Source organism: Cherax quadricarinatus, chromosome 3 (genome assembly GCF_038502225.1).
Source record: "Cherax quadricarinatus isolate ZL_2023a chromosome 3, ASM3850222v1, whole genome shotgun sequence".
Lineage (NCBI taxonomy): Eukaryota > Metazoa > Arthropoda > Malacostraca > Decapoda > Parastacidae > Cherax > Cherax quadricarinatus.
Window position 1 is genome coordinate 21,166,705 of NC_091294.1, and position 27,746 is coordinate 21,194,450.

The 27,746-nt window shown below is 42.0% G+C and overlaps 1 protein-coding gene across 1 annotated transcript in view; it reads right to left on the bottom strand.

The window, feature by feature from the left end:
• The window catches only part of LOC128706583 (intermembrane lipid transfer protein Vps13-like), a 246,293-nt gene that overhangs the window by 146,375 nt on the left and 72,172 nt on the right, over positions 1-27,746 (bottom strand). The window contains exon 7 of the mRNA XM_070090639.1: positions 13,811-13,946. Coding sequence (XP_069946740.1) covers positions 13,811-13,946 — 136 coding nt within the window. The remainder of the gene's footprint in view (positions 1-13,810; positions 13,947-27,746) is intronic.

A 27,746-nucleotide genomic window follows, 5' to 3' on the forward strand; every position in this document is an offset into this window, starting at 1 on the left:
ATAAGCTACCATGGCTCCAAAGAAAGCTCCTAGTGCCAAGCCTGTGGTAAAGAAGGTGAGAAATACGATTGAATTTAAGAAAACCATCATTGAACAATATGAAAGTGGTACAAGTGTGGCCAAACTGGCCAGGATGTATAAGAAACCCTACACAACCTTATGTTCCATAGTGGCCAAGAAAAAGGAAATCAAGGATGCTGTTGTTGCAAAGGGAGTAACTATGCTGACAAAAATGAGATCACCAGTACTCGAAGAGGTTGAGAAGTTATTATTGGTGTGGATAAATGAGAAACAATTAGCAGGAGATACTCTTATGACTTCGATTATTTGTGAAAAGGCTAGGCAGTTGCACAACGATCTGGTAAAGAAATTGCCTGCAAATAGTGGTGATGTGAGAGAATTTAAGGCCAGCAAAGGCTGGTTTGACAAATTTAAGAACCGTACTGGCATACACAGTGTGGTAAGGCATGGTGAGGCTGCCAGTTCGGACCACAAGGCAGCTGAAAAATATGTGCATGAATTCAAGGAGTACATAAACAGTGAAGGACTGAAACCTAAACAAGTGTTCAATTGTGACGAAACAGGCCTCTTTTGGAAGAAAATGCCAAAGAGGACCTTCATTACACAAGAGGAAAAGGCAATGCCAGGACATAAGCCTATGAAAGACAGGCTGACGCTAATGTTCTGCGCTAATGCTAGTGGGGATTTCAAAGTGAAGCCGTTACTAGTGTACCATTCTGAAAATCCCAGAGTGTTCAGGAAAAACAATGTTATGAAGAGTAAATTGTGTGTGTTTTGGAAATCTAATAGTAAGGCATGGGTCACGAGGGAAATTTTCGTCGAGTGGTTCAATGAAGTGTTTGGCCCTAGTGTGAAGGAGTATCTCCTGGAAAAGAAATTGGATCTCAAGTGCCTGCTAGTAATGGACAATGCACCTGCTCATCCTCCAAACTTGGATGACCTAATTTTTGAGGAGTTTGGGTTCATCACAGTAAAGTTCTTGCCCCTGAATATCACTCCTCTCCTCCAGCCCATGGACCAGCAGGTCATTGCAAACTTTAAAAAACTCTACACAAAAGCAATGTTTCACAGGTGCTTGACTGTGACCACAGACACTCACTTGACCCTAAGGGAATTTTGGAGAGAACACTTCAGCATCCTCCATTGCATAGCCCTTATAGGTATGGCTTGGGAGGGACTGATTACCAGGACTTTGAACTCTGCCTGGAGAAAATTGTGGCCAGATTGTGTCGACAAGAGGGATTTTGAAGGGTTTGGGACTGACCCTGATGAGCCTATGTCTGTTGTAAAATCAATTGTGGCACTGGGGAGTTCCATGGGGTTGGATGTGAGTTTGGAGGATGTGGAAGAATTGGTGGAAGACCACAACGAAGAGTTCACCACTGAGGAGCTGCAAGAGCTTTAGCAGGAAGAGCAGCACATCGCAGCTCAGAATCTTGCTGCAGAGGAGGAGGAAGAGAGATGGAAGAAGGTGCCTTCTTCAGAAATTAAAGAGATTTTTACTATGTGGGGTAAGATGGAAAGCTTTATGGAGAAACATCACCCTAACAAGGTTGTTGCAAGCCATATTGGCAACATGTACAGTGACAGTCTTGGGCCATTTTAGGGAAGTGTTAGAGAGATGTCAGAAACAGAGCTCTCTCCACAGTTATTTTGCAAGACAGGACTCCATTGACTCTCAATGTGGTCCTAGTGGCATTAAGAAACAGAGAAGACAAGCAACCCCAGAAAAGCAATTGGTACCTGAGGTGTTGCTGGAAGGGAATTCCCCTTCCAAACTATAAACAATCCACTCTCTCTCCTCCTCCAGTCTCCCATACACTAAGAAGAATCTCCAATAAAGGTAAGTGTTATGCTGTTAATGTTTCATTCATCATTTCCCATTGTATTGTTTATGTACTACATGTATATTTCATGTAAAAAATTTTTTTGTTTTAATACTTCTGGGTGTCAGGAACAGATTAATTGTATTTACATTATTTCTTATGGGGAAAACTGATTCGTAAATCATAAATTTCGTTTATAGTAACGGCTCCAGGAATGGAATAATTACGAAAAACGAGGGACCACTGTATATATTTCTAGGTAATATGTGACTAAAACAGGTGAAAATGTTCACCTGTCAAGGTTTGTGCAGTTATTGTGTACTCAACTAATTGTGGTTGCAAGGGTCAAGACTCAGCTCTTGGCCCCGTCTTTTCACCGATTGCTACTAGGTCCACACTCTCCCTGCTCCATGTGTAGCATACAACAAGTGTGTACAGTGGACCCCCGCATACCGTTGGCATCACATAACGTTTAATCCGCATACCGATACATTTTATCGCTAAAATTTTGCCTCGCATACCGCTTAAAAACCCGCTCACCGCTGTTCGTCTGAGACGCGTCCAATGTGCGCCTTAGCCAGCCTCACATGTTCCGCCGGTGGCATTGTTTACCAGCAAGCCTCCGCGGTAGCATCCAAGCATACAATCGTAACATTTCGTATTATTACAGTGTTTTTGGTGATTTTATCTGGAAAATAAGTGACCATGGGCCCCAAGAAAGCTTCTAGTGCCAACCCTACAGCAATAAGGGTGAGAATTACTATAGAGATGAAGAAAAAGATCATTGATAAGTATGAAAGTGGAGTGCGTGTCTCCGAGCTGGCCAGGTTGTATAATAAACCCCAATCAACCATCGCTACTATTGGTGGTACAGCTGCTGCTGCTGCTGTAGCATCGTCTGCTGCTGCTGTAGCATCGTCTGCTGCTGCTGTAGCATCGTCTGCTGCTGCTGTAGCATCGTCTGCTGCTGCTGTAGCATCGTCTGCTGCTGCTGCTGTAGCATCGTCTGCTGCTGCTGCTGTAGCATCGTCTGCTGCTGCTGCTGTAGCATCATCTGCTGCTGCTGCTGTAGCATCGTCTGCTGCTGCTGTAGCATCGTCTGCTGCTGCTGTAGCATTGTCTGCTGCTGCTGCTGCTGTAGCATCGTCTGCTGCTGCTGTAGCATCATCTGCTGCTGCTGTAGCATCGTCTGCTGCTGTTGTAGCACTGTTGTTGGTGTGGCTTATTGAGAATATACCAAGAAACAATTAACCCCAGAGGATTTGCCACCCAGGATAACCCAAAAAAGTCAGTGTCATCGAAGACTGTCTAACTTATTTCCATTGGGGTCCTTAATCTTGTCTCCCAGGATGCAACCCACACCAGTCGACTAACACCCAGGTGAACAGGGAAAAATGCCTGGAACTAGTGCTCATATTGGTGAATTTAAAGCCAGCAAAGGTTGGTTTGAGAGATTTAAGAATCGTTGTGACATACACAGTGTGATAAGGCATGTTCTGGAAGAAAATACCAAACAGGACCTACAGTACTCAGGAGGAAAAGGCACTCCCAGGACACAGTGTCTCATCAGTCATTGCTGCATCTTCAATAAAGGTAAGTGTCATTTATTCTTCATTTAGTAGACTAGTACATGCACAATATATACTGTGCATGTACTACTCTACTATTGTGCATGTATCCTTCTCTTTGTGTGTAGGAAAATGTATATTTCACGTGGTAAAATTTTTTTTTTCATACTTTTGGGTGTCTTGCACGGATTAATTTGATTTCCATTATTTCTTATGGGGAAAATTCATTCGCATACCGATTATTTCGCATACCAATGAGGCCTCTTGCACGGATTAAAATCGGTATGCAGGGGTCCATTGTATATCCAAAACATGGCTTATATTGGTCTCCCAGGCCATAAAAGTTACTTGAAAAAATAAAATGTTAAAAAATAAAAGAAAAACATAGAAAAAATAAATAAACTATGTACTTCCGCATGACCAGCAGTCGGCAATGCTGTCAGCACAGTTGCTGAATCCCCTTATATGTGTTGTATAGCATATCATGGTACCATCCATGTGTTTATATAGAAGATCCCTTTTAGGCCTGTGACTGTGTGTGACGTCACGGGATGCGCATGTGTACGTTCGTACCTCTGCCTCCTTCTCAGTCGACGCATAGGCATAGTAGAAGGCAGGACACGGCAGGCTGGGCTCCCTCCATCTCCCATTACCACAGTCTGACAATATATATATCGTTACCATCCAACAAGTGTGTCTACCTTCAACCCTTGATATCTCCTTTTAAGAACCCCTACAACAAATGGTGACAGCAGAGGGCCTGTAATCCTGACGATTACAGCGATTTCTGGAGATAAATTTCTACTGGGCCTGCCGACATCTTGTGAGTAGGCCTGCCGAGCAGGGTACGCTCAACCTACCCCAGCCAGCTACCTCAAGCCAGCTACTCTCTCAAGCTTCTACCAGCCACTACATTATTCACTGGTCAGTCTCTTTGTATTAGTGTTTATCTGCTTATTTGCATCACTCCCGAGGGGTTGACCCGAGTTTGCAAAATAAGCCAGCTTCCAGTCTGTGGTGGGGGAGTCAGAACAACCGAGTCCAGTCCAGCCTAGCCTACTCCATCCAGTTTTTTTGCCTGCCAAGCCAGCTTTCCACCCCTGCTGTGCTCATCGTGAGAAGTTGACAAGCTATTCTATGTGATGGGTTAAGATAAGCCAGCAAGCAACTAACCCAGGTGTCTTACCCCAGTACTCAAGCAAGCCATGTGGGTACAGTCTTCATCTCTTGTGATTCAAGCTCCAAGCAATTCTGAGTGCTCTTTTTCATCCCTGTGGTGTTGTGGTATTTCGTGGGTGTATTTTAATTAAGCCAGCCAGCTTAGAATTATCTTTGCGGCAGTGTGGTTGTCCTCAGTGAGGCTTACGCCGTTCAACCCATAGGCCCACTCACCACGTGTGTCTCACCACCCCCGGTCTTAGCCCTGTTAAGCCCACCCACCCACCCACTCACCACGCGGCCTCAGACGCCTCACTCAGCCATTAACCCTCTCATTCAACCTCTACCAGTGTTTGGTACACTACGAGGGGTTATAGCACCATATTTTAAGGACCACATAGGGGGTCAAGTGCTAGAGTGTGTCTTCGACAGTGGTGCCAACCGTTGACAGCCTCCTGTGTGTGTCTATCGTCGATTTAAGCGCAATTCTACGATCAAGTGTGCTGAGGAGCAGTGAGTCAGCAACTAGTCTCCTCTACTCTCCACTACCATCAACCTTATTCTACACCAAGTCGTTACAGCGATAATATTTTTCATCGAGACATTTGCGAGTGTTGAGACATTTCTTTTGTGTTTCCAGTGATTTTTCTCTTAGTGACATTCAGTGACTCTCGATCAGACTCAGTGTTTATTATATACTGTTTGCAATACTTTTTTTTCTCTTCTTAATTCAGTGTTAATTTCTGTGCATTATCTTATGTCTGTTGTGTTGTGCTTCTTTTTTTATGCTCTTGAACTAAGTACCTTAGTGTTTTTCCTTTGTTGTGTGTGCAACATATAAGCAGTATAGAATTTGTTTCCACTTCAGAATCACCTTGTGTTCTCAGTATTCCAGTGAAGTATTTCAGTAATTTTTCACCTTATATCCTGCATCACAACTCAGTGTTGTCTCAGTTATATATATTTTTTTCATCCCAGCATTTGTGTATTCTTGTTTTGTTCTCTATGTGTTGAACATTTTTTTTGTGTTCATATTCTTTCATTTAGCCAGTGTCTAATTTGTCTTATTTCCACAGACAATAGCGCCATTATTTTGTGCAAGCAAGAAATCATTTTTACAAATTTTTCACACATCAAGTTTCATTGCAAGAAAATTCTAGTATTGTGTTTATGTTGATGTGTTGTGTTCTGCATCACTGTAAGTGTTCAAACTTTTTTGTTCTGTGTTTTAACACCTATTATTTTCCATGTTTCATTGAACAAATTCACTCTTAGTGCAATTTTTAAGTTCTTCTTTTAGAGTAAATTGTTCTTTTGCTTGTTAAGTGTTGTTTAAGTTGTAGTTAAGAGTTAAAGTGTTCAACCAGTTCATTCCTTGATATATTTCTTTTCTTGTGTGTGTAATATTTTTTTATTATTGCACATTGACTCATTTTGCAATAATTCTTGTGCAAACATTGTGTTACCATTTAAAGTTTTTCTTGCAGAGATTTTATGCAGTGTTGTGCAATACTTTTTGATTAGCAATTGTTATTTGCAATATTGCTACAGTTTATTTCAGTGCAGTTTATTATGCTCTGTTCTGTGCATAATATTTTATTCCTTGTGTGCCATTTTATTTTATTTCAGTGAATTGTTTCCCAGTTTGTTTTATTTTGCACAAGCTTTATTGAGTCCATTTTTCATTTTATGTGTATTTCTCTACTGCATTGAAAGTAAAGACAACTCACTGTGCCATTCATTCAATTTAAAGTAAAAGTTGAGCAAATTAGATGTGAGTAAAGTACAAGTTCTCTTGATTTTCAAAGTGTTATTTGTTAAGTTGAGTATTTTTCTTGTGTGAGTTCCTTTGCTTACTGTGTGACCTGTCAATTTTTTTTAATTACGTATGAAGAATAGTTAAGCATTTTCTTCCCATTTAAGTTCACTGTGTTGTGTGTTCCTCAGTTACATTTTCTTTTGTTTCTCTAAAATCTTGTTTTACATTTTGCAAACATGTCTCAAGTTTTCTCAAGCGATGCCTCAGCACATGCTGCTAGTACAACCAACAATGCGTCAGCCCAAAATTCGAGTAACTCATTATCAAACAATAGATATACTCAGACTTCTAGCCTACGTAATTTTAATCGTGATCCATATGATGCTATGCCATTGTTCAGTGGTAACCCAGACAACCTTGAAGGTTGGTTTACTGCTGTTCGAGCCAGAGCTAATGCTTCAGTAGATGGTCTTCCATCTGAGAGTTGTTTAATCAGTATCGGAAAGGAGAGTCTAGCCCGTTCTCCAGCCGCCTCACGTGTATTCATCTTAATTCGTACGATGGACTTCCAAGATCTAACCAGGTGGCAAGACTATGAACAGTTAATTCGTAACTATCTTGAACCGGTGCGAGAAACCGATCCGTTTGTCGTTCTCAAAGAATTAGTTTGCACAGCTCCGAGGCAAGAAGAGTCATTAGATGAGTTTGCCCTTCATCTTAATAACCTTATGTCCTCATTCATTAAAGCAGGTCAAAATTCCAAGTACCTTAAAGATAACGATAAACCAGCTCTTTAAGGGTTTGCCAAATTAGCCGCATTCGGAGTTATCAAACAACTAATGCCACCGACATCTATGTATGTGTACAATTCAAGTCCTCTAGATGCTACTATGGGACCGCTCGCAGCTCTCATCCATGTACGAAATTTGTGTCCCGAGGGAACCTTCCCTTATCGTAAGTCTACACCAACCACTTCGTCCACTCCTGTACTTCCTCTAGTTTGTGCTACTACCAAAACTCCCAACCTTAATCACTCGCATCCATCATCCAAAGCTAGTGTTAAGAGCCATCATTCCCGTAGCACCCGTAGTATGTACAGTACCCACAGTCAAAGAACTTGCTACAATTGTGGTTACCGTGGCCATATTGCAATTAATTGTCCTGATAGTCACCCTAAGAAGCGCCGTACTGTTGATGAGTACCAGTCAGATCTTCCCTACTGTACTTATACAATTCATGGACATGACACATCTGAGTGCAATGCTCTCTACAACCTGCAGTACTTTAGATCTTTCCGTGGCCGTTCCAACCGCAGAGCTAGGAGAGGAAACAGACGTCGTGGTTCTCAAACTAACCAGAACCAGGCTCATTCTTCCAATTTGGGGGAATCCGAGCGCCCCAGTCTACTCGTCCAGTCATGACAGTAGGTGATGAGTACACCATCCCAGTTCAAAATTCCTATGAAGCCTTAGCCAGACTTGAGAATGACAACCTCGCTGTTGATGCTGCTTCACACATCTCTGACGTAGAGGAATTTGGGGATGAAGTAGAAAATGCCTTCTCCAATGACAACCCACCTCTCTGTTTGCATATAACTCCTAACGAAACGATTGGTCCTTTAGTAGAAGCTTCTATCCATAATGCGCCCATTCATGTGTTCACGGACTCTGGTGCGCAAGTTAATATCATCAGGTCTAGCTTGTTTAAAGAGAAGCAGTTACGACGTGTCCTCCTCGTTGAACCAACTACTGTAACCTCCCTTAGTGGAGTAGCTGGTTCCCTTCTGCGAGTCCAAGGTCAGACTTCGCTCACCTTTACTATCCAAGGCAGAGACTTCACTGCTGCTTTTCTTGTTGTCGACCAGATTACTTTCCCTGGTGACCTTCTACTGGGATTTGCTTCCATGCGAGACTTACGCATTGTGCTCGACCCGTACCGATGGCATGCCCAAATTGACGACTTGATCGTTCCATTTTGGGGTTACCAGCTTGGCTCAGAAATCTGCCATACTGCCACAGAGTATGATGTACAAATTAAGTCCTTACAAGCCAATGCATTCTCCAGTAGCGTACCCAAGCGGTCAAGCACTGGTAACTCTGTCACTCCCATCTGTGTTCCACCTACACCTTCAGACATGCAAGATAGTGTTCCGTTGCCTCAAGTGTCCGGGGACACTCAGACTGCCTTGAGTGCACAGCCTATCCCTGCAATGACTGCTAGTTCAAGTAGTAGTTTCTCTACAGGGGATGCCTTGTCAGAAAACGATTACTTGCAACTAGTAATGCCATCTCTTGTTGATGTGACATGCCGTCTGCAGAAAGACGTCTCTGTTACAGCTAGTGCTCTCACTAGTGTGTCTGTTGTTGTTCCTTGTGTTCCAGATGGTGATCCCATCCTCATTGACAGTAATCAGTGCAATGTAAGAAGTTATTTCTTGAGTAACTTTCACATGTTGTTAACGTTTGTAAGTGAAGTTTCTATATAGTTGATACCTCGTGTCACTGTGTGCGACTCAGATTGAATATCAGTATTGTTGACCGTGTTCATTTATTTTCTCCTGTGTTTGCAGTTTGAGATAGTAGATTCGTTCTCCCTTGCTCATATTGCGTGTTATAGCGTTAATTTTTTTTCAACCGGGGAGAGTCATCCACTCCACCGAGTTTGTTCATTCCTCAAGTAAGAAATAGCCGATCCCATGTGTTCTGGTGATTCGATTCCTGCTCCAGGAAGATCTTATTCTTACTGCAAAGCCACAAGCACCCATTAGTGACTTTGTAATGAGCCAGGAATTACTGTATCGAACAGCCGAGTTGGGTACTCCAAGTAGAAGAGTTTACCAGTTAGTAATTCCACAGTCACTAGTGAATGTAGCTGTATCTTTTGTAGATACTCGTTCAGATCATCCACGTAGGTGTATCTTTTGTAGATATTCGTTCAGATCTCCCTCAGTCAAGGCATGTGTTAGCCATTGCAGAGGAATTCGATCCTCCCAGAGATAACCATTCTGCATATGTAAACCTCACCCTCGCAGAATTGGGTTTAAGTGTAAGCAGCTCACTTTCTGTCAACTTCAAGCTTCCATATCTCGGTAAGTATTGATCACAATTTTTTTTTTTGGCCTATAATACTCATAAAAATATACTCTATCATTTCATAAGAAATTTTTTTTTTTTTTTTAAATTTTTTGACCCTGAGAACAAGTTTGGGAGAGGGCCTGTTGACCCTCAAAGGGTTAAATGGGTGTGAAACATGGGCTTTAAACATTACAGTGAGAATGAGGCTGGAGGCAGTGGTGATGTAGTGATTGAGAACAATTTGTGGTGTGAATAATATGCAGAGAAGTCAGAGCATGGAGATCAGAAGATAGAGGGGTTATTAAAAATATAATGTCGAGTGCTTATGAGAGTTTGTCGAGATGGTTTGGGCATTTAGAGAGGATGGAGCAGAATAAGATGACTAAGATGGTTCATAAATCTGGGGTGGAAGGAGGGTAAGGGTTGTCTCAGGAGGGGTTAAGGTAGTTTTGAGTGCTACTGCTATGGGCTTTAACATCCAACAGGGCTGTGTTAGTGTTAGATTGGAGTGAGTGGAGACAGGTGATTTTCATGACGTGACATGCTGTTAGAGTATGAGCAGCAAGTTAACATTTAACCAGACTTAGAGTCCTGGAGGGAAGAAGAGCAGTGCACTCTAAAGGGAAGAGGTGGGCAGTAAAGATGCTGCAATTTGGAGAGTTATCTGCACTGTGATGTTAGCAGTGGAAGACAGACTGTTAAAAATTGCAAAGGGACAAACTTCTGCCTCTGTCTGTATATTTGAAGGATTATTCAATATGCATAAATCATGAAATACTTTGCTTTAATTCAGATACAGTATTATATATACAAAGCTACAGTGTACATGTGTGGATTTATAAGAACAAATGTTGTAAGTGAACATCAAATAAAAGTGAAGCCTATTGCAATAACTAGACAAAATACAATTATAAAAGAAAACAAGACTAAGGTATTGCCCAGGGTTCTCAAGGAATGTGTAGAGAAAGTCACCTACTCTGAATCATTTTTAGTACTTCATTACCAAAAATGCAGTTGCAAAAATGCAGCAAATTTTTGTTAAACACACCTTAAGAACTGATTTACAGTTTATATTTAGGGAAAAAAAGAGGAACACACCATGTTCTTTACCCTCCATCTGACATTGAACCTCCATTATCTTAAATGCACACAATCTCCCTCACCCAGGGCTTCAAATGTATGCGTCCAATACCATATCCAGCATGTGTTAGTGAATCAATTATTGATCTTTTCATCATTCCATCTCCTCTCTGTATAGTAACCATTATACCCAAGAGGAATGAGAATGATCCTGGAATTGCAAAGCATAAGCATGAAAGTCTTTGTGTTTATAAGAGAACTGAGATATTAGATAAGCTTAGGAGTGGCATACATGTGATGCAGATGGCACAACCTTATGGCCTAAGTCATCAATTTGCATACTTAAGAAGAATCAGACAATGATATGAACTTGTGCACTGAGTAACCCAGGTTGTGACCTGAAAAGAATGACATGTACTCCAACTCTCACAATTTCTCCATGGTCACACACCTTCACCCACACTATCCCAACTAGCAGCCTCCACCAACACAAGCCAGCCATACAATCCCCCCTACACCTATACAATTCTCCTCCCCTACACCTATACAATTTCCTCACTACCTCAAGACTACACCTTTCCCAGCTCCATGCCCTCACCCCACACCATTTTCCCATAACCTAACACCCACACCTTACTCTACTTTTCATCCTAACACACCATCTACCTATGGAATCACTTAAGTCACCCACCACCCTCACTACTGCCTGCACCACCAACTGCACACGAGCCCACCTGGTCACCTATTATTCATATCATATATACCGAGCCACCAACAACCACACCTTTCAATGAAAACAAGTCATCCTGTCTGACTTTCCCAAACCATACCCCCGGCCAGGATTGAACCCGCGGTCATAGTCTCAAAACTCCAGCCCGTCGCGTTAGCCACTAGACCAGCTAGCCACAATAAGATTCATCCAACTAGGTATATTTCTACACCATAGGAAGGTTAGCACAGGCACCACTGTGACCACAAATGCAAGTTTTTATAGACGAATCTCCAGCTAGCGTGGCCGTGACGAACTCTAGCTCAAGTCCCTTCACTGCCGTCAACATGACTCAAGAAACAGTAATGACACGATTGCAAACAAACCATACCCTCGGCCGGGATTGAACCCGCGGTCATAGAGTCTCAAAACTCCAGCCCGTCGCGTTAGCCACTAGAGCTAGAATTCGTCACGGCCACGCTAGCTGGAGATTCGTCTGTAAAAACTTGCATTTGTGGTCACAGTGGTGCCTGTGCTAACCTTCCTATGGTGTAGAAATATACCTAGTTGGATGAATCTTATTGTGGCTAGCTGGTCTAGTGGCTAACGCGACGGGCTGGAGTTTTGAGACTATGACAGCGGGTTCAATCCCGGCCGGGGGTATGGTTTGTTTGCAGTCGTGTCATTACGATTTCTTGAGTCCTGTCTGACTTTCTTGGGTTATCCTAGGTAATCTACACACATGCTGCTATGTATGAAAACTTATGCAACTGTATTTATGTGTACCTGTACCTGAATAAACTTACACCACTCCCCACAGCTCCACTCCCACACCTTACCCATGCTTTCATGGCCAACACACCCTAACATGCCACCAACCACTCATTACCACACACTCTAACAACTGCAAACTCACCCACCCACCACCCCACATTGGTGAACTAACAATGCCACCCATACTGGGCCACTAACATTGCCACCCACACAGTCACCATCACACTACTTTCTTGCTTCCAGCCCTCACTTCTTCATACCCCTTCACTGCACAGCATCCTTCACCTCCCAACACCAGCTTCCAGTTCCTGCCCCCACCCAGCCTATGGTTGGTCCCCACCCCCAAACAGTTACAATGAGTAATAATAAGGCATCTGTTTTTGCTAGCAGAGATGTGAATGTGGGAACTTTGATTGATGTACATCACCACAATGACCTACAATTACATTATTGCTGTTTTTTACAATTTTGAGACCTATGCAAAACTGGTTTGGCCTTTTTGTGGGATCTAATGAATATAACACACTTTTTCAGTTCAATTTACACATATGCTATTCAACTGTCAACTGTGTAGATTTTATAAATACTTGTGATAGACTTTCCTGTGAAATACTAGTCTGGAAGCTACAAAATTTAGGAGGAAATAAAGGTAAACTTTTATAATGGAGGAGAGACTGTCTATTTAAGAAAAAAATGTTAACAGTAATAAGCTTGAAAAAATATTCTCATTCAGAAATATCACCAGCAGGAGTCCAAGAAGGATCAATATCTTCTCTACTAATCTTTTTAACTGCAGAGGAACTAAATCTACATGTACAAGTTTGGTGATGCAAATCCCATAAATAAGAATGACTAATTCTTCCGAAAAAATAAAGATACGTATTACGTAAAAGAAATAGGAGAGAGCAATTACAGGCCATATGATGAATATGTTGGTGTGAGAACAGGGTAATATTTTGTAAAGGGATTCAGGTTAGCTGGACTCAAGTCCTGGAAATAAGAAGTACAATGCCTGCACTTTAAAGGAGGGGCTTGGGATATTGACAGTTTGGAGGGACTTCTGACCTGTTGTATCTGAGTGCCTCTGCAATGACAGTGATTATGTATGAGTGAGGTGAAAGTGTTGAATAATGATGAAAGTATTTTCTTTTTGGGGATTTTCTTTCTTTTTGGGTCACCCTGCCTCGGTGGGAGACGACCGACATGTTGGAAAAAAAAAAAAAAGGACAGTAATTAGAGACTCGCAAGTTTTACTTTACATTTCAAAATTGCCTAAAGGTACATAGATGACAGTTTAAGAAATCTGTTCACAACATATGTTAAACAAAATTAGAACATGCAAGCTGTGGAATTCTCTCCTTAAAACATAAAGTAGGAAAGATAAAAGTATTCCAAAAAACATGGTACAAAAATGGTATCCAAGCTAAGAAATATGAATATACTGAAAACACTAAAGTTGCTTTCAGTGGCTTGCAAGACAGTGAGACATGGAAACAATGACCAAAATATATAAAGTCATCCAATGATACAAGATAAATAATGATTTCTATGTACAGAGGACAAGAGGGAACAACTGCAAACCAAGAAAATAGTAGTACCAAAATTACACAAAGTAAGTTTTTATTGCAATAAGTGAGGCAGAATACTAGATTAAGAGGTAGCAGCATCTACAATCATTGGAAAACAAACAAAATTGCATTAATAACCAAACACTAAAAAAATGAGATAACTGGTATAGCTCTGCACCTGTAATTACAATTAGGCTATCAAATACATTAAAATTTGAAATACACATAGGGTAACCACACACTTATGCTACTACAGGTGCAACTTTAACTTACCAGTCTCAGCCATGACACTACGCGAGGGTGGAACTCGAGCCAGAACAACGGGAAACATCACATCAATCATCTGGTTATCAATCTGCACACTGTTGATTTTGAGATGAATCTGCTTCTGATGAGGAGATGTCTTAAGCTGGAGGTAAAAAAAAAAAAAGTTAGAATGTTATTTACACAGATCTACTGCAAACAAATGCATTTGTATATTAACCCTTTCGCTGACTGTGCAGTAGTACTACACCACTGACACAACCTCCACTCGACATAGAGATGGACCAGTCTGAGACCACTGATACGTCGGCAAATCCCACCAATGAGAGTCCACCACCTCCTGCCTCCACCGCCACTGCAACTATCCAAGCCGAGGCCTTGCCTCGGACAACTCAACTGCCAGCCAAGAAAGCTAAAACACAAGAAGCAAGGGCTGCAACTCCCCACACCGCTACTACTGCTCCACCACAACAAGGAGCCAAGGTCAAGACTGCCAAGACTCAAGAACCAAGAGCTGCAGCTCCCCAGGCCACCGCCAATCCCCCACGGCAACATGAGGCCAAGGGCAAGAGTGGTGGACACTGCACAACCAACCAGAAGAAGAACCCATTGCAAACTCCAGAACACCTTGCCAACCGTATCTACTCCGCCCTCAACAACGGTGGAATCGACCACGAAGCACTGAGGAGCAGGTTTAATCAGCTTGCTGCAGAGAGTTCCCCCCTCTAGCACCACCATCAAGACAAGTTTCCCCAGCACTTTGCTGACTGCTAAAACTGGGGTGTGGCTCCAGTGGGACCCTGTTTTCTGCCTCTGCCCAACTGTGACATTGAAGATCCCAAGCACGAAGACACTCCCCACTTGGGGAGTCAATGCAAGATAGAAGAAGTAGTTACCCTCCAACCGGGGGGCCCAAGAGAGAAGATAGCAGAATGAAGAAGACGAACGATACCCCCGCCCCGGGGGCCACCGCTGGGTCACCATCTGGAGAAGACCCGGGCCGGAATTACCGGCAAATCTATAAAGAAGAAGAACTACACCTTTGAGTTCATTGGCCGTGCCATAGAACTATATGAGCTCAGCTCACTCAGATAAGCTGTGAGCGGCAAATCTGGGCCTAGATATGAGAGAATGGGTCATTGCGGTAAGTGTACACCATATAAAAAATCTTGCAGCATGCCGTGCATGAGAAAAAAATTGCAACCATGTTTTTGGTTAAAACAGCAAATTTGTGGTGCATTTTTATATGGTTTTTATGGTTGTATTCTCGGTTTTCTCATATAATTATAATTATTATTAGTATTATTAGTACATAAATATTATAATATTAATTATTATTATTATTAATTTAGGGAACTAGAGCACAGATCCAATTCCCTAGATCAAGAGCCCCTCACCACATATGTAATAAGACAGTGGAACCTCCACGCACGAGTTTAATCCGTTCCATGACCTTGCTTGCATCTGGATTTGCTCATTTGCAGAGTCAATTTTCCTCATTTCAATTAACTGAAATGCAATTAATCTGTTCCCGGCTCTCAGGAGGCATGACAAGATACAATGGAACCTTGATTTACGAGTTTAATCTGTTTCGTGACCTAGCTCGTAACTCAATTTACTGGTATATCAAATCAATTTTCCTCATTTAAATTAATTGAAAAGCCATTAATCCATTCCTGCACTCTAGAGACAAGACAAAATACTTGAATATGACACTAATATCAACTGTATGGCTTATTTATCTATCACAATTAATCTAATATGACATAATAAACAATATAATTAACACAGAAATATGGTACATACTCTAGAATGAATAAAATAGGTCATAATATGGTGGCAGAGGCAGCAAGGGAAGCATCCCATGCTCTTATTGTAAGAGGAAACAGATTATTTGTGAGGCTAATTGCAGAAATATTGTACACATATAAAACCTAATAAATCATAATACACTACAGAATGTAAAGAAATGTTAAACTGTTTTTTTAAAAAGTGTATATGTACTTACACACTTGGAGCAGAGATGGTGGGGGAGGTTGAGGGTGGGGGAGGTTGAGGGTGCGGCATATGTCAGTGGTCCTGTAAACCTCCAAAAACAACAATTTTGTTTGATCACTGAACATAACTGATACAATTTGTTTTGTTTAATCACTGAACATAACTGATACAGCTTTAGTATCTACATATCGTAGACGTACTAAACTGGTATTACCTGGCTAAGTCCATGGGAATCATCATCTTTTTCTTCTCAGCACTGTCCTTTGCACTTATTTTCTTAGGACCCATGGTTAAAAACAGAAATTTGGCCAGATGACTAAAAAAATGCAAGCAAGCATGGGAGAAGTGCTCCTACAGCAATGTAAACATGTGTACTGGATGTTGTGGCATCAGCTGTGCCAACTAGTGGCAGCATTCTGAATTATGTACGTATTATGTATTATTATTATTATTATTAATTTAGGGAACTGAAGCTCTATAATAATAATAATAATAATAATAATAATAATAATAATAATAATAATAATAATAATAATAATAATAATAATAATAATAATAATAATAATAATAATAATAATAATAATAAATAAATAAATAAATAATAATATCATTATTAGTGTAGATAACTGGAGCAGAGATCCAATTCCCTAGATCAAGAGTGGAGAAATTTTCTCCATGAGGGGGATATTAGCCCCCTTCAGCCCTCTGAGGGACTCAGCCCTCCAGAAGGGCTGATGGCATCTTGCTTCTGCATCTTTGCATCAACACTTTAATTCATTCCAGATGCAGTACGAGCGTGTGTCATGGTCATGCAGCTCTTTGCAAGAGACCAGTGTTGCAAGTAGTGTAGTTTAATAAGAGACAATCAATCTCTTACCTTAGCAGGACAATTAAGGAAAATCCTGCACCCACTTTATTACCATGATAAAGATGTACATGGTTGTCTATGCAAACTCAAATTGCATAGACCCCAAATCCTGAGGTGTCTCCTGGCATCGCAAAAAAAAAAAATCCTTATGAAATGATAGAGAATCTTTTCCCGATTGTAATGACATCAAAAGAACAAAATTCGATGGAAAACTGACGAAATTATGCTCTTGTGAAGTTAGTGACCTCGGCAATATTTACGAATCGGTGATTTTGCCCTCTTTGACCCCTATTTACGGCTAATTCCATTGTTCCAATTGACCAAACTCATAGCTATTTCTTTAGAACTCCATTTTTTCTATCGATTGAGTACAAGAAACTGCCCATTTACCGATTTCAACTACCCAATAATGTGGTCAGAAATTTGCAATTTGGCCAATTTCACAAAAATTAAAAAACATGACAATTTCAAAATAGGGTTTAGAATGAACAATGCAGACATTCCTGGCTCTAAAATAACAATTTCTTTGTTCATCAGTCATGTCTCCAGGCCCATCTGATATTACTCTTACTTTCTATTTTGAATTTTTATTCAAACAAAAAATAGAAGATTTACTGTTATGCAGACTACTGCAATATTGTAATAATTATATAAATAATGTCAAGCCATTCATGACTGCATAATAGAATGGCTACTTGGACATTTATTGGAAAATGACATCATTTGGTTACTTTTGAACATCGGCAAAAATCAAACATTTCCCCTACTTTGAGCTCCATTTCAAGGTTCTTTTCATAGTAAAACCAATCGAAATCACCTCTACTTCTATGTGTTTTCCATTCTATCGAATGAGACCAAGAAAATGAGAATACAACAATAAATACCACACAAAATAGACCACAAAGTCGACATTTTAATTAAAAAAAAACACAGTTTTTTTCTCATTATGCACTGCACGCTGCAGGATTTTTTTTATGTGGTGCACACTGACCACACAGACCCATTCTCTCACATGTGGGCCTACCAGCTTTCTCCTGCTCGATTTGAAGCTGATAGAATTTATGAGTACGTATATATATGTCAAACACGGTGGCTCGTAAGAAGCATATATACGACCGAAACAGTCAAAGGGTCAAGACAGCAAGAATCAAGCATTCTGCATTGCTTCATAGTGTAAGTTTGGCAAGGAGGGGAAATGTGCTAGGTCAGCTCTTTCTTTGTGGCTAGGAGCAGTGACAGCATAGGGTGCTGTGGCATCTTCAGATTGCAGTATATAATGATGCAGTAAAGACCACTTCACGCTAAGAATGAACAAAGGAAGTGAATTGTGCATTGCTGTACCTGAGACAATCTCCATAATAACTATAAACCTATTACCAAGATGTGTGTTCAGCTTCTTTAATGACATTATCATGAAAGACAAACCTTGTGGGAAATAGTGTAACAGTGTGCGTATTCCTAGACTGTGGAAGATGTGGACATTCTCAAAGACATTATTCTTCAATCAAGACAACAGATAACCGGGTGCAACTATGAGTCTGATACACAAACCCAGGTAAGTCTGTTTAGCGTGTGATGATTCCATTGACTGCGCAGTTGACAACTATGTACGCTGAACAGATTACCATATACCCGGTGAAATGAGGGCCATCGAGCCCACACACATGAATATAGCATTCAATGAATCCAGTCAGTATTCAGTAATGAAAATGCTGACATAACACCCCCTAGGGGTAATTAAACTTACACATAATAATTTAATTCCAGCCCTTGAGGGATAACAACTACAGCTTCTCAAGATATCGCCTGCAGGGACGGCTGTGTAGGCGAAAGCTGTCTTTCAAGCTAAGTCCCATTTCAGTCCACTATTTAATCTTTGACTTAGCTTGTACCATTACCCTCAACATCAAGAGCCCCTCACTAGCATTAAGGAATCTTGACGTTGGTGAGGGGCTCAATCTAGGGAATTGGATCTGTGCTCAAGTTACCTATATTAATAATAATAATAAAAATAATAATAATAATAATAATTAATAATAATAATAATAATTATAATAACGAACACTGCCAACTCAGTGTACTGTTTACCTAGCTGTGGGAGCAGTTCTCTCATGTTTTGCTTACATTTTTGACAGTCATTTGGCCAAATTTCGTTTTTCTAAGCATGGGTCCTAAGAAAGTAAGTGTAAAGGACAATGCTGAGAAGAAAAAGAGGATGATTTCCATTTAATTAATGCACGAAATCATAGATAAACAAGCGAGTGTCCAGGTTTTGCATTGATGGGGAAGCAGGGGGAGCTGGCTCGTAACTCAGAGCAAAAAATCGACCAAGGGACGGCTCATATCTCAAAAAACTCATACGATGGGACATTTGCAAGTCAAGATTCCACTATATATAATAAATTTATCCATAATAAATATTAAATTTATCCACATCCAGTAATATCATTCCAGAGGGGTACAAGGAGGCTAGAGTTAATCCTATATTCAAGAAAGACAGTAGGTCTGATCTCAGCAACAATATGCCTTTTAGTGAAAGGACCTCAATGGAAATAAGTCACTCTGTCTGACTTTTTTGGGTTATCCTAGGTTCTCTACACATGCTGCTATGTATGATAATCTATGTAACTGTATTTGTGTATACCTGAATAAACTTACTTACTCAGTGTGATGTCCAAAATCCTTGAGAAGGCAGTGTACTATCAAGTAGTTAAGTATCTTAATAACAACATTCTCCATAGTTACCAATCAGGTTTTAGGAGATATTACTCTACCGACACCTCCCTAATTTATCTGACTGACTACCGAGAACTGAAATGTCATTAGGGAATCTCAAAGGTTTGGTAACCTTGGACTTGCCTTCAATACAGTCAACCACATATGTATATTATGTAAGAAACTACAAGCTATTGACATAGGTTCTGTAGACTGATTTAAGTCCTACCTAAGCAACAGGAAACAAAACATCAAAATCAACAACACAGAATCAGAACCCCTGCCAATAACATGTGGGGTTCCCCAAGGTAGTATCCTGGGTCCCTTACTTTTATGTAAATGACATGCTCATCAGTATCAAATGTAAGCTTCTATTGCATGCAGATAACAGTACTAATGTACATGACATAGCTAATGTACTATCACTAGAACTAGAGTCCTGCAGCAAATGGTTAGTAGACAACAAATTATCGTTACACCTTGGGAAAATGGAAACCATACTCTCTGGCATAAAACATAAGCTGTAAAGGGTAAACAATTTTAATGTCTGGTGTAATGGAGAACCCATCACTTCAGTTTCCTCAGTGAAATACCTGGGAATCCCCTTTGACCCAATCTTGTCAGTAGAAATGATAGGGAACAGTGTAGTAAAGAAAGCTAATGCCAGGCTGAAGTTCCTCTATAGATAAGCAAAGTGTCTACCTACTAAGACCCACAAGACCCTATGTCTAGCTCTTATACAACACAGGTCGGCCATCACTAATCCAGCAATCAGTTATCTGGTTCCATCAGCAAACCAGCACTAATTTCAGCTAGCATAACTTCAATTTTCATCTTTTTACTGGCTCAAATTTCATCATTATACCAACTCAGAAATTGTGCATTATTATTATAATCAAAAAGCAGCACTAAGCCACAAGGGCTATACAGCGCTGCAGGGTAGGGAAGGAAGTGAGGGTATTGGGCGGCAGAAGGAGGGAGGGATGATCAGTAGGTTACAGAAAACAGCGGGGCAGGGGATAGTGCGGGGGTAGAGGGTAGCAAGAGATTGAGGTAGAAAGGGCTGAAGGTATCAGAGTTTGTGAAGTCAGTCAGTTGTTGTCAAAAAGTCAATGAGAGAGTCCGGATGAAAGGTGGGTCCATCAGCAAGAAGGGAAGGTAAAGAGAGAGCAGCGGAGCGAAGACGACGACGGAGGTAAATTCTGCGTGCTCGTTGATAACAGAATGTGGCTGACTGATAATGGAACATGATAGTTCTCACAGAGAGGAGCAGGGCGCCTCTCCATGAGATATCCATGAGTAAGACGAGTATGGCCAGTGCGAAGACGGGAGAGAATAGTCTCCCAACCTTGACACTGGTGACAAGAAGACGGCCAATAACCTATACAGTGGACCCCCGCTTAACGATCACCTCCAAATGCGACCAATTATGTAAGTGTATTTATGTAAGTGCGTTTGTACGTGTATGTTTGGGGGTCTGAAATGGACTAATCTACTTCACAATATTCCTTATGGGAAAAAATTCGGTCAGTACTGGCACCTGAACATACTACTGGAATGAAAAAAGTTCGTTAACCGGGGGTCCACTGTACTCGGTTTAATAGATTGAAGTTTGTTACCAAGCAGAGTAGACCAACGTTGTTGCCAACGGGTCTGAAAGTGGGTAGCTATTGCAGCAAAATAGTCCGTAAATGGAATACCTCTATATGAAACTGGTAGGTCATGTACTGCTGACCGCGCAGCAGTGTCTGCCTGTTCATTGCCCTGTACGTCAACACGACCAGGGACCCAACAAAAAACAATATCTTTATGCTTGGTAAAGATGCGGCGTAGCCAAAGTTGGATACGGAGGACTAAGGGGTGAGGTGTATCAAATTTCTGTATAGCCTGTAAAGCACTAAGGGAGTCTGAGACAATCACAAATGATGACACAGGCATAGATGCAATACGGGTAAGTGCTGCAAGAATGGCATACAATTCAGCAGTAAAAATTCTAGCTGAAGATAGTAAATGCCCTCGTACGACGCTGTCCGGAAACACTGCTGCGAACCCTACGCCGTCAGAAGACTTAGAGCCATCTGTGTACACTGCAATGGCATGAGAATGAGAGTGGAAGTGGTCAAGAAAAAGAGAGCGGGAAGCGACCATAGACACTTGGGCTTTCGAGCAAGGGAGAGAGAGAGAACAGACTCGAACAGCTGGAACTTCCCAGGGGGGTAGGGAAAAGTGAGATGCTACATGAACATAGAAAGGTGGTAATTGAAGAGAAGACAAGAGCGAATGTAGGCGAAGAGGGAAGGGATGGAGTAAACAGGGGCAGCGAACAAATAAAGAATGACTACTAATATCAGTGACTATTCTATAAATGGAAGGATTTCGGAGATCATGAGAGCGTACATAGTAGCGAAGGCAATGGGCATCATGGCGATCAGATAAGGAGGGAACGTTCGCTTCTGCATAGAGGCTCTCAACAGGGAAAGAGCGAAAAGCACCAAGGCATAAACGTAATCCTTAGTGATGAATGGGGTTAAGGCTAGAGAGAGTAGCGTGAGAGGCCGTTGAATAGATCTGGTCATCATAATCAAATTTCGATAAAATGAGGGTGGAATGTAGGCGAAGGAGACTTCGACGATCAGCTCCCCATGAAAGATGAGCAAGGGTTTTAAGAAGGTTCAGTCGGCTGTGACAAGTTGCCTTCAGAGAGGTAATGTGAGGTCTCCAGGATAGCCTACGGTCAAAGAGGAGGCCCAGAAACCTGACTATCACGTTCAGGGATATGGGAGCCATAGAGGTACAAAGGATGATCGGAGATGACAGAGCATCTAGTGAAAGTAATTTGGCGAGTTTTGGTACTGGAAAATTTAAACCCATGTGTGGTGGCCCAACTGGAAACACGGTCGACCGCATGCTGGAGAGAAACTGTAATGACGTGACAGTCAGCACCTGCACAGGCAATAGTGAAGTCATCAACATAGAGTGATGACCAAATATTGAATGGAAGACTAGAGGCCAAATCATTTACAGTAAGGAGAAAAAAGTGTTGTGCTCAGAACACATCCCTGGGGGACACCTTCAGCTTGGATAAAGTCCGAGGAGAGCACATTATTAACCCTTTGAGGGTCGACAGGCCCTCTCCGAAACTCGTTCTCAGGGTCGGCCAAATTTAAAAAAAAAAAAAAATTATTTTTTCTTATGAAAAGATAGAGAATCTTTTCCTGATCATAAAGACACCAAAAGTTTGAAATTTGATAGAAAACTTACGGAATTATGCTCTCGCAAAGTTAGCAGTCTCGGCGATGTTTACGCATCGGCGATTTTGCCCACTTTGAGCCCCATTTTCGGCCAATTTCACTGTACTAGTCGACAAAAAACATGAATATTTCGCTAGAACTCCATTTTTTCTATCGAATGGGTGCAAGAAACCACTCATTTATGAAATTCAACTATCCAGTACAGTGGTCAGAATTTAGCAATTTTGCCAATTTCACACAAATTTCAAAAGATGCCAATTTCCGAATAGGGTCCAGAATAAACAAGAAAGACATTCCTGGCACTAAAATGACACTTCCTCTAGTCATTATTCACGTCTCAAGGCCCCTCTTATATTCTTTTGCTTTCCACTTTGAATTTTTATTTTCACAAAAAATATAAGATTTACTGTTATGCAGACTACTGCATTAGTGTAAAAAATGGTATAAATATTATTGGTGCACTTGTGAAAGAATATTAGACTCACCAGTTGACGTGTATTGCACGCTTGGCACGATTTGTTTACTTTTGAAGTTTGGTAAAAATCGAACATTTCTGCTACTTTGAGCTCAATTTCAAGGCACCTTTCTTTGTAAAACCAGTCAAAATCATCTCTCTTTCTGTAATATGTCTTCCATTCTATAAAATGAGACCAAGAAAACTAGAATACAACAATAAATACCTTACGAAAATACACTGCAAAGTCGCTGATTTATTCCAAAAAAATGGTCAAAGTTTTTTTTTTCTCATTATGCACTGTGTGCTGCAGGATTTTTTTTAGACTGTGCACACTGACCACATAGACCCATTCTTTCATATGAAGGCCTACCAGCTTTCTCCCACTAGATTTGAGGCCGCTAGAATTTATGAGTACTAGTACGTCAAAAACCCCTACGCGTAAGACGTACAAGTACGACGAAAACCCTCAAAGGGTTAACCAGAACACGGAAATGTCTGTCAGTTAAAAAGTTCTTAAGGAAGGATGGTAGACTGCCTCGGAGGCCTAAGGAGTGGGCTTGGGCCAAAATATTACACCTCCAAGTTGTGTCACATGCCTTCTCAAGGCCAAAAAATATGGCAATAACTGAGTGGTTATTCGCAAAGGCATTACGAACATACGTATCCAAGCGTAATAAGGGGTCTATGGTAGAACGGCCCTTACGAAAGTCATATTGACGAGTGGAGAGACTGTTGTGTGTCTCTAAATACCACACTAAACGTCTATTTACCAGGTGTTCCATCACTTCGCAAACTGCACTGGTAAGAGCAATGGGACGATAGTGGAAGGCTTCATGTCCCGTAGTACATGGTTTGTGGAAACGGAGAACAATGGCACATTTCCACAGCTGTGGAAGAACTCCTTGTGACCAAATAAGATGGAAAAGGCGTAATAGGACTGCAAGGGCTGACTGATGTAAATGTTGTAGCATACGAATATGAATGTCGTCGGGCCCAGTTTCCGATGATCGGCAAGCTGAGAGTGTTGCCTCCAGTTCTTGAAGTGTAAAAGGCACATTATACTGTTCTTCTCTGAGAGAAGAAAAGTCCAAGGGTGCTAACTCTCTGGCAGACTTTGAGGAAAGAAACGAGGGGCATAGATGGAGCCCCTGAGAAATACGGACCAGATGATTGCCAATTTCATTGGCAACATCTAGTGGGTTTGCTATATCAACACCGGCAACCCGCAGAACAGGAGCCAGGTCAGGAGAATATTTACCACTCAGTTTTCGTACTTTTTTCCAGACTGCACACATAGAGGAAGCAGAGGTGATAGTGGAGACAATCTCGCCAGCAAGTGCCTTTAGCATCTCGGATGACACGGCGAGCGATTGCACGCTTCTGCTTAAAATCAAGAAGTCTCTCCGTGGTTCTATTGTACCGGTACCTGCCCCACGCAGCGCGTTTTGAACATACTGCACGACCACAAGCAGGAGATCACCAAGGCACGCACTTCTGAGAATGCCTGCCCGAAGTTTGGGGTATAGAATGAGAAGCTGCAGTTAAAACGAAGGACGAGAAGAGGTGTAAAAGCTCATCAATGGAGGACGAAGAAGGAACCTCACTAAAAACAGTTAGTTGTGAGTAAAGGTTCCAATTTGCCTGATCAAATTGCCAGCGCGGGATACGAAGAGGTGCTGAATATGAAGGGGAAGTAAGAATGATTGGAAAATGATCACTGTCATGTAAATCCGGGAGAACAGACCAGGTGAAATCTAATGTGGCGGAGGAAGAGCAGACTGAGAGATCGATGCAAGAGAGAGTATGAGTCCGAGGATCAAAATGGGTGTGAGTACCTGTATTTAAAACATGGAGGGGGTGGGTAGCAAGAAAAGCCTCTAACTGAATGCCACGGGAATCACAGTGAGACCCCCGCAGAGGAAATGATGGGCATTAAAATCGCCAAGTAACAGAAGCGGTGGTGGTAATGACGAAACAAGAAAGGCAATATCCGGGATAGATAATGCCTGAGAAGGAGAGAGATATAAAGAACAGAGCATATACCACCTATGCAAGTGGATACGGGCTGTGTAATGCAGCAAAGTACGTACAAACAAATAGCTGATGGTACGGAATATCAGTGCATAGAAAAAGGGCACTTTCATTAAAGGTCCCATCAGGAAAAGGATCTGAAGAATACAATAAATCTTAGCCTGAGATGGGAGAGATAACAGCAGAGTGTAATTTTGGTTCCTGTAAGCAAACACCAACAGGGGAAAACTGGGAGAGTAACATTTGAAGCTCACCCCGATTACCCCTGAGGCCGCGTATATTCCACTGTAAATAGGCCATGATTGGCAACAATAAAGGTACCTGAAATCCGCAAGTAAGGGTTCCTACGGACTAGAAGGGTTAGAAAAGTCCACATGTGGAGGCAACGGAAAACGTTCAAGCAGTGAAGGAACCGTGCGCTGCGAAGAAAGGAGTTGCGCAGATGGAGGAGAGGAGAGAGAAGGAACAGAGGGTGTATCAGTGTCCATTGATGGTTTGGTCTCTGCAATATATTCAGAGATTGCTTCAAGTGTTTCGGAATTCAAAGACGTCATATGGGAGACAATATTGGAGATGGTAGGGGGAGGATGTGTAAGGGACTATACCAAGGTAGGGGGGGGCGAAAGGGTGGAGGGAACTGGAGAAGAAGCATGGAAGGGGACAGAAGAGGCAGAAACCTGGGAGGTGGCAGAAGAGGAAGAAACGTGGGAGGGAACTGGGGAGGAAGGTACAGTACGAGGAGGAGGGTGAACCTCTACACTTGTAACAGAGCCAGTGAGAGAGTAAGAACCAGGTACAGAGACAGGGAAGGTAAAATGAGGAGGTGGAAGAAGGGATGGAGGGGTTAAAGGACCTTTTTTAACTTCTGAGAAGTAGAGGGACGATTGGGAGGAGGTGTCGTACGAGATCTCATCGATACCGAGGATTGTGAGGGAGAACACGAAGAAGTGAGAACAGACTGAGGCGTTGAAGTAGGGACGTCTGAGCCCAGGACAGCAAAAGAATTAGATACAGGAGTGACTATGGGAGAGGTAACAACAGAGGAGGCTGCAGAAGATGGGACCCCAGAAGTGGGGGGACGTTTTGAAACACGGGAATAAGAAACACGAGGTAGTCTCCCTTGGAGGCAGAGATGAGAAACTGCCATGGCATAAGGAAGACCTTCTGCCTCTTTGAGGTAACAGATTTCCCACTCATTTAAGTAGACTTGGCAACGGCAAGAGTATGAAGGGTGAGCCTCATGACAATTAAGGCAAGAGGGAGGTCGATTGCAAGACGTATTAGAATGGTCATTGGCACCACAGACTGGGCATTCGGCTATAGATCTGCAATATTTCGCTGGATGGCCAAATCGCCAGCAATTTCTACACTGTTGCAGTGTAGGGATCACCTTTCGAACTTGTAACCGATGTCCTGCTATATAAACTGAGGATGGGAGTTCACAGCTGTCAAAAGTTAAACGAGCCACATTGCTAGGGTATTGTCTCCGCCCGCAGGCAGGAAGAACTTAAGTGTCTACCTTGAGGATTGGGAGGTCTTGGAGTTCCAGCTGCTCAAGAATGTCATTGCCACATGTCTGGAAATTTTGTTGAACTATGGTATGGGGCAGAATGACGGTACCACTACAAGAATTGAGAGAATGATGTTTTTCAATAGTGACAGGAACAGTATCGATATGGGAAAGAAGAGAAAGATCATGAGCTTGGGTAGCATTCTGTACAGTGATGATGTGCATACCACTCTTAAGAGCATGAAAAGAAATATCTTTACCAACATGGCGTAGGAGTGCCTTGCCAATACTATGGTCGGAAAGATAGGCAATAGAGGAAGTCGGTCATAAAGTGAAGAATTTAGTCCATTGTGCATTCTGAAATTGAGCGTGGAAAGGGAGTGCAGGACGTGTCAATCTTTTCTGAGAAGAACGAGAAGGTGAAGAAGTATCATCAGCAGGTAACTGTCATTGGTGTTTAGGCGTGGGACCAGAGTTGTTCTGATGTGGAATGGGCCGGCAATTCAAAAAGTGCCGCACCGTAGAGGGAGAGGCCGGAAGCATAGTCAAAGGAGAGCGGAGGTCAGATAAATCAAAGGAGTCAGTCGAGAACTCAGTACCTGAAGCGGGTGAGGAAACGGCACCGGCAAGAGGTACAGAGGCATTAGGAGTGTCCAAAGAGTGGTCCAAAGACGAGGCGGGGTCAGAATGGGGTGCGGTATCAAGAAGGGGCCCGGGGGTAGCAGGTTCATGGACTAGGGCTTCCATGGTTAGGTTACTTCTTTCTTTTTGTTTTTAAGAAAAAAAAATTAAGAAAATAAAATAAAAATAAAAAAAAAAGAATATAAAAAAGGGGGGACTGGGGAGGGATAGTTCCTAGGAGGAATGAAAGGGCCAGAAATCTCCCTCCGCACCCAAGAGGACCTCAGCACCGCAAGTAGCGCAGATGCAGAATGGAACCCGTGCTGCACCCTACCCATCATGCCAGTAAACCAGCAATCCGGGATAGCAACCTCACATCTGCCGAGCTACCTCGGTGGACAAAAGAGAGGGCGGCCGGATATCCGCCACAAAGCATACCTCCTTTGGCCACCACCCCTGGAATCCTAAAGGCAGCCTCCAGAGATACACCCGTC